The following is a 7488-nucleotide window of genomic DNA, read 5'->3' on the forward strand; positions in this document are numbered from 1 at the left end:
AATTCCTTTTATAGTTTTTAAATAAATGTTTGCATTTTATAGTTTAAAAATTCATGATTTTTAAAAGTATCAATTTTTGGTTGCTTTTGGAATTTTCTATATTGTTTAAAATTTTATGAATTTTTTAAAAAAAATTAAAATATTTGAATAATGTTTATAATTCCAGAAAATAAATTGAATTTTTAGATTGTTTAAAGAATATTGTAGTTGAATATATTTTTGGTATTTAGATATCTATTTTTGGATGCATATCCAAAGTTCGAAATTACCCTTTTCAATAATGTGATTTCTCAGACTTGAACCTGTGTTCTAAGCCTCAGAGTACAACGTGACTTCCACTTGATCGCCCCTTAATTGAATTTACCCTAATTAGTATTACTAAAATGGAAAAGAAAAACATAACGGAAAAACGAAGCTCTGGTTGTACCGATCAAAACCAAAGTGGTCTCTGGTGAAATGAAGACTAAGTTGATGGAAAATCGCTGCAAATTCTGGGTTCCCAAAAAGAGCAGATTCTGTGCAAACTCCCCTCTCCAAAATTCCTTGTTAGTTCGATCTCCCTATCGCTCTTCTCCTTTCTTTTCTTTTCTTTCCTCCTATCTCTGGAGTTCTTTTCGGTTTTTTTTTTCTAATAATCCAACTGTTTCAAGGTTTTGTGGCAATCACACTCCGAGGACCAATAACCAGTGGATCCCATGTCCGATTGACCCTTCCCAGTAATACCCTTTCTCTCAATCCTTTTTACTTATCCACCAGAAACAATAAAAAATTAACATTTCATTTTGGCTTTATTTTGAAGTTCTGTGCTTCAGGAAAACCTGGGAAGCCATCTAAGGAGATGCCCCTTAGTCAAACAAGTTCAATCCTTGAGCACCCAACCTTTTTACCAAAAGGGTGTTAATGCTGGCAAAGAAGATGAACAAGAAGAACCGGAAACTGGAATTCCCACTTCTGGTTTTGATATTGTAACCTCTGAAATGAAGAGAAATGCTGTTTATAGCTTGAACATATCCGAGTTCTTTGAGATGATTGGAAAGATTGAGTCAGTGCATGCTCAAATTTGTAATGATATTAAAGACTCCTATAAGATACCTGAAGCTTGTGGCGTATGGATTAAGGGAGAAGTAGACAGGTATTTTAAATTGAATTGCTCGGGTTGTTTTTTGTGGGAGTCGGTTTGCTTTTAACTTGAGTTGATTTGTGACAGGAATGTGCCATTTCAGGAGAAGCATGTTGCACAACAGGCGTCAATGCTTGGGAACTTGGAAGAGTTTGGGGTTTTGGAAAGGATTGATGGCAAGGAAAACTGCGAACTTGTGGAGCGAGCTGAAAATAGCAACGGTGTTCCTGCAGTGGTTGAATTTGGAGCTGGGAGAGGGTACTTGACACAAATGCTTGCAGATTGCTATGGTATTAGAAGGGTATTTCTAGTTGAGAGAAAGGCCTACAAACTTAAGGTTAGTTGAATTGAGATTAAGTTTGTAGTATTTGCAAAGATTTTATTTACTCTAGGCTCATGCCATCTATTTTGGATGTGTTTCTATGCTCTTTGAACCTTCATTGATTTTTTCTTTTGCCTTTTTTGGTTTCAATATGCCAATGCTATTTCTAGGCTGATCGATCTTTGCGACAGAAAGAGAGCTTGATATTAGAACGTTTGAGAATTGACAGTAAGGTTTTTCAGAACTTTATTTTTGCAGATACTTTTTTTTTAACTTCTCCATAGAGTCTTCATTCTCCAATGCTTTCTTTCTTAGTTTTATTCTGAACATCCTGTCGAGTTCTATGATGCGTTATGTTTGTAGAGATTAGAATGCTCAAGTTTTGTATGGCTTCCCCTCATTAAAAATTGTGAGATGCATTTTCTGTTTCACTTTGAGACCTATCATTTGCAAATTCACTTGTGAAAAAGGGTAAATGGCAAGCATGTTTTTTTAAGCATGCGTAACTTCCCTACCCTTCTTTTTGTCATCATATCATGAACTTTTACTTTCGCAGTTGAGGATCTGAACTTGAATGCTGTTGAGTCATTGCAAAGACTTCCTTATATAGCTATTGGTAAACATCTCTGTGGCCCAGCAACAGGTAAGTTATTATACCTGCATTTTCACAATGATTGTTATAATTGATCCAACGAAATACTAGAGCGGTGAAAAGCATTCTCTACTGTCTCCCACCATGTTGAAACTTTTCACTACAGATTTGACACTTAGATGCTGCCTGGCAAATGAAAGGAGTGCTGAACAATGTGGAGTTAATTGTTACTTGAGAGGTCTTGCAATAGCGACATGCTGCCATCACCTTTGCCAATGGAAACACTACATAAGTAATCCAACTTTCTGCCTCTATAACATCTATATAAAAATTCATAATATCTTTTCCTGGTAAACCAACCGTATAACGTGCTTGGCTCTACAGATAAAAAATACTTAACTAGTTTGGGTATTAGCAAAGAAGAATTCCATGCAATTACGTGGTTTAGCAGTTGGGCAGTCGATGCTGATCATGGTTCAGATCTTTCTGACGTTATTGATTTCAAATTGCGTCCAGAATCAATGTAATATAGCTTCTTCTTTTTTTCCCTTATGGCCATACCTTTATAACATTGAGGATGCTAAGAAAAGTGGCATTCCATTTTGAGTATTTTCTCGCAATTTCCTTCTAAAAGCAGATTCATTTTCTTGTGACAGTGAGAGGGAAGAATGTAATGGGGATGCAAATGGAGTGGAAGCCATTGCAAAGAATATGAAAGCTATTGAGAGGGCAAAGCTAGGCTTCATGTGCAAGCAGATAATTGATATGGGAAGGCTAATGTGGCTCAAGGAACATGGACTCCAAACTCAGCTTGTTAAGTATGTTCCATCAAGCATCTCTCCAGAAAACCATTTATTAATAGCCAGACATCTCGGTGGTCGCTAAGTTGCATGGCTTTTTCCCTCTCATCTGACATTGTATAACTAAAAACAACAATTTTGTATTGAATTATATCATGTTCGGGATTCAAATGCCTTTCTTCTTTGAATATGTATCAGAATGTCATTTCGTTCTAATAGTCTTCTGTTTTTTTCAAGTGGAAAAGTAGAGAGCAGTGACATCTAAAAATTAGTGGTGTCCCCCCCAATATGATGTTGTATAACTAAAAACAACAATTTTGTGTTGAATTGTTATGTTCGGGATTCAAATGCCCTTCTTCTTTGAATATGCATCAGAATTTGTCATTTCGTTCTCTGCTCCTCGTTATTACACCTGCTCTGCTATGAACAGCTGTTTTCTTCTAGTGGAAAAGTAGAGTGTTGTGGCATCTAAAAACTAGTGGAGGTTTAGGCGTTTGTATTTCAGTAGCCAATCCTGACGTTTAACAGATATAATTTTTTATATAAAAGACAACAAGGGATAAATTTTGGATTTAAAAATTCATAATTTCAAGAATGAAGATGATAAGACAAGCAACAAATTTGCGTCATCTCCTACGCAAGCAGGTAAACAACCGACGTCCTGTCTACCTTTCCTCTCATCCACTCACTTCACTCTTATGTAGTCGCCGCTTATTTAAAGCTGTAAATTTAGACACACTGACTCCTACCACGCCTAGTTCAATGGATCCTAAGGGCATCGTCGTCTTCACATCCGTTGGAAGGTCACAGTACGGCTTCGACATCTTCACCGTCAATCTTAATCAAACTCCCATCACAGGTTCGACCTCCGAACACCGCCTCACTGACGGTATTTCCATCAACTACAACGCTCAATTTGTAAACGAAGATCAGTCCATCGTTTTTATCTCTGAACGGTCGGGTTGCCCCCGGATTTACCTCACCCGCCGAGGCCTATCCAAGCCCGAGCAGCTACCATCTGTTCCCGACAGCCTCTTCCACGATCGACCCATCATCAAAAGCCACCATCTTTACTTCATTTCAGCTCATGAACAACCTGAGAAACCTTTCCAGAGCTGGTCCGCTCTTTATTCAACCGAGCTCCATGGTAAAAGGAAAATTATACGACTGTCTCCCTACGGGGTTGTTGACTATATCCCTGCAATTTCAAAATCTGGAACATTTGTAGCCATTGCATCGTATGGTTCTCGTCCCTGGGAAGGTGATTTTCACGAGCTGAAAACGGATATCGTTGTTTTCCCAACGTCCGATCCGAAAAATCGTTTGGTTGTTTGCGAGAGAGGCGGTTGGCCCACTTGGTCTGGTGACTCAACCATTTTCTTTCACCGCCAAGCTGACGATGGCTGGTGGAGCATTTTCCGGGTACAATTTCCAGAAAATCCTCTTGAATTTTCTGAATTCCCAGTCCTTCCTCTCCGCATCACTCCTCCTGGTCTCCACTGCATCACTCCCAACTCGGCGACGCGGCAAGTGTTACAGACATATCGAGATTTTCGACCTCGAGAGGAAAGTTTTTCACCCAGTGACAGTGTTGCTGAACCCAGCTTTTCATCATTATAACCCCTTCGTCTCTTCCAACTCTGAGTCCCTCGGGTACCACAGGTTCAGAGGTAAGTCGACTGAGGGTGAGTCGAGGGTTCCACATCTAGAGCCAGTTGCGTCTCCCATCAAAGATCTAGGCATGCTGCGAATCAACGGGTCATTTCCTTCTTTCAGTCCCGACGGTAGTCTCCTAGCGTTGAACCCCGCTTTGGATGAAAATGGAGACATTAAAGTTGTAAAATCGGACGGCTCAGAACGATGGACCTTGATCAAGGGCCGTGTGGCATTTTGCAACTCCTGGAGCCCAACGGAAAAATACGTGATTTACTCTTCCTTGGGTCCGATATTCGAGTCAACTAAAACGACGGTCCAGATCGCACGAGTCACATTTGAGCCTTCATATCTGAACAGTGATCTTCAAGAGATCCCGTGCGATGTAAAGATTCTCACGCGAGAAGATACAGGGAATAACGCCTTCCCGTCCTGCTCTCCCGATGGGAAGTCCCTCGTGTTCCGCTCAGGCCGTTCTGGACATAAGAATTTGTACATACTTGATGCGGTTAACGGCGAATTCAACGACGGTATACGTAAGTTAACTGCTGGCCCTTGGATTGATACGATGCCCTCCTGGTCCCCTAACGGCGATCTCATAGCCTTTTCATCCAACATGCATAATCCGAATAACGTGGATGCCTTCAGCATTTACGTGATTAAACCCGACGGCTCTGATCTTAGGAGAATTTACGCGGCGGGACCGAAGGGATCGAGTGACGTGGACATGGAGAGGATCAACCACGTGTGTTTTAGCCCGAATGGGGAGTGGCTGGTGTTCGCGGCTAACATAGGCGGCGTGACGGCTGAGCCGGTTTCGTTTCCAAACCAGTTCCAGCCGTACGGAGATTTGTATGTGATGAGGTTGGACGGGAGTGGATTGAGGAGGCTGACGTGTGATGGATAAGAAAATGGGACGCCAACGTGGCATTTTGGGGGTGAGCTGGATATGAGACGTTTGTGTCTAGGGAATGATGCTGGGGTTGAACTTACCGGTGAATTTGATGAACCACTGTGGATTACTTCTGATTTTAATTAAAGTCACTTTTGGAATATAATCAAGTAGAATTATATTATATTTTTATTTTTATTTTTAAAAAACATCGTAAGTATCATTAATAATAATAATAAAATGCGGACTTTCTTTCTTTCTTTTTTGGCTTTTTTAATAAAAAATATGAAATTGTGAAAATATAAAGTTGTTAACAATGATTTTGTACGTAATATTAATATTTTTAAAATAATGAAAGAAAGAGTAGGTCTTAATAAATTCTGTCAAAACACAATTTAACGTATATTAAATAGAACATAAACACACATATTACACAAGATGAGTTAATACATTCTATATTAACTTACCTATTTAAAACACAGAATGAGTGAATTATTTAAGGATTAGTCTTAGACCTGTCCATAGGCGGGCGGGCCGTCGAAATATGAAAGGGTTCGGGTAAAAATATAGGCAAAAAATAAGTCTATTACACTTCCAACATCCCCTAAAATATCAATTACTAGTAACTTCAAAGAAGTAGAAAAGGCGCAATACAAATCGAAACTAGCTCACATTCATTATGCACTCTTCAAAAACCAACTGAAGCATTGGAGAGTCCTAACGATTGAACCATTTTACGAGGCTTCTCCTTGCTCAATATTGTCGAAACCATTTTTTAAAAACAAAAAATCTAGGTTGTCGACTTTAAAAAATGAAAATTAGGAGTCGCCACCAATCTTTTATTGAGGTGTGATTGGATCACCTAAAAAAACGGCTTTGGTCTACGAGTTTTAGAAAAACAGATCCGGGAGTCGGTTACGTACAAGGAAGGATTAGTACCCTCGTAACGCCCAAAATTGGTACCTAGTTAATTAATTAGTGTCTTAATGTCGAAAATTTAAAAAATATAATCCTTAGCAAAAACTTAAAAACGTTACGTATTAAGACCCTTATCATTTCAGAGAAAAAAAATGTCACACCCAATGCGTTAGGGCACGACATTCTAATTTCCTCAAAAATGAATTAGGCCAAAATACTCGTACAATAAAAACTTAAAAGAATATCCATTTATTCAAGATTTAAGAAATCGCGGCCCAATACGTTAGGGCACAATTCCTCCAAAATCCCAAACTCGGAATATTTCCTTTATTATTTTTTAGAAAAAATCTTCATTTCGAGAAATCAATGCGTCACATCCAATACGTTAGGACACAACGTGTTGAATTCTCAATAATGAGTTCTTATTTTTTTTTATATTTTTATTAATGAGCAACCCTCGATCGTTGGATTTAACGAAAAAAATTGGAACCCAATACTTTAGGGCTCAATTTCCTTGAAAATCCTAAATACGAGTGTTATCTCAATTTTGAAAATTTTAAAATCGGAAAAAAATGATGTGATGCTACATTAAATATAAAATGTAATAATAAATACAACAATGGCATAGAAATAAACGAAATTAATGTACATAAACAACGACATGTAAAATATCAAATAAATATAAATGAAAACATAAATCAATAAGCAAATGAAGGAAATAAACAAAAAAAAATATAAAGAGAAAAAAGGTACAAAATATATATACATTTGAAATTATGAAGAATAAAAGACATAAAGATAATTTACTCATAAAATTTTGGGTTATAAAACTTATATATATATAAAATACATAATGCATTTATGAAAACAAGGAAAATATAAATATATACATATAAAATATATTCATGCATTTACAAAAAAAATGAAATATATAAGTATAATATAAAACGTGGAAAATATTTATAATAAGCTTTGAATGGAGTATAAATATATGTGTATATATTACAAAAATGTATAAACATATAAAAATCATAGAATATGGGCAAACGTATAAATATTATGAAATATAAATGTGTATATATATGTATAAAAACTATGAAAATAAAATAATAAAAAAGTATGTATATAATATGTATATATATTAAAACGTTTAAAATATAAATGTATATATATTAACATGCATATGCGCAC

The 7488-nt window shown here is 37.0% G+C and overlaps 2 protein-coding genes across 2 annotated transcripts; both read left to right on the top strand.

The window, feature by feature from the left end:
* The first annotated feature begins 311 nt into the window (after positions 1-311).
* LOC107954388 (tRNA:m(4)X modification enzyme TRM13 homolog) lies at positions 312-3005 on the top strand. The gene is made up of 9 exons (XM_016889930.2): positions 312-545; positions 651-716; positions 800-1132; positions 1208-1457; positions 1613-1670; positions 1999-2085; positions 2201-2326; positions 2419-2557; positions 2691-3005. Exons 1-9 carry the CDS (start codon positions 457-459, stop codon positions 2917-2919), a joined length of 1377 nt encoding a protein of 458 aa, XP_016745419.1. The 5' UTR covers positions 312-456; the 3' UTR covers positions 2920-3005.
* Positions 3006-3413: 408 nt separating this feature from the next.
* Positions 3414-5542, top strand: LOC107954387 (uncharacterized). The gene is given in 2 exon segments (XM_016889929.2): positions 3414-4345; positions 4347-5542. Coding segments are annotated over 2 exon segments (2097 nt in total). The 5' UTR covers positions 3414-3428; the 3' UTR covers positions 5527-5542.
* The last annotated feature ends 1946 nt before the right edge of the window (positions 5543-7488 follow it).

Source organism: Gossypium hirsutum, chromosome D07 (assembly GCF_007990345.1).
Source record: "Gossypium hirsutum isolate 1008001.06 chromosome D07, Gossypium_hirsutum_v2.1, whole genome shotgun sequence".
In the NCBI taxonomy this organism is placed as follows: Eukaryota; Viridiplantae; Streptophyta; class Magnoliopsida; order Malvales; family Malvaceae; genus Gossypium; species Gossypium hirsutum.

What these genes read in the sequence shown, in the direction of transcription:
- LOC107954388 (XM_016889930.2), top strand. Translation starts at nt 457, where the DNA reads ATGAAGACTAAGTTGATGGAAAATCGCTGCAAATTCTGGGTTCCCAAA. An exon ending in GAAAGGCCTACAAACTTAAG is followed by an intron (nt 1,458 to 1,612) that starts GTTAGTTGAATT and finishes TGCTATTTCTAG; the next exon opens with GCTGATCGATCTTTGCGACA. An exon ending in CCAATGGAAACACTACATAA is followed by an intron (nt 2,327 to 2,418) that starts GTAATCCAACTT and finishes TTGGCTCTACAG; the next exon opens with ATAAAAAATACTTAACTAGT.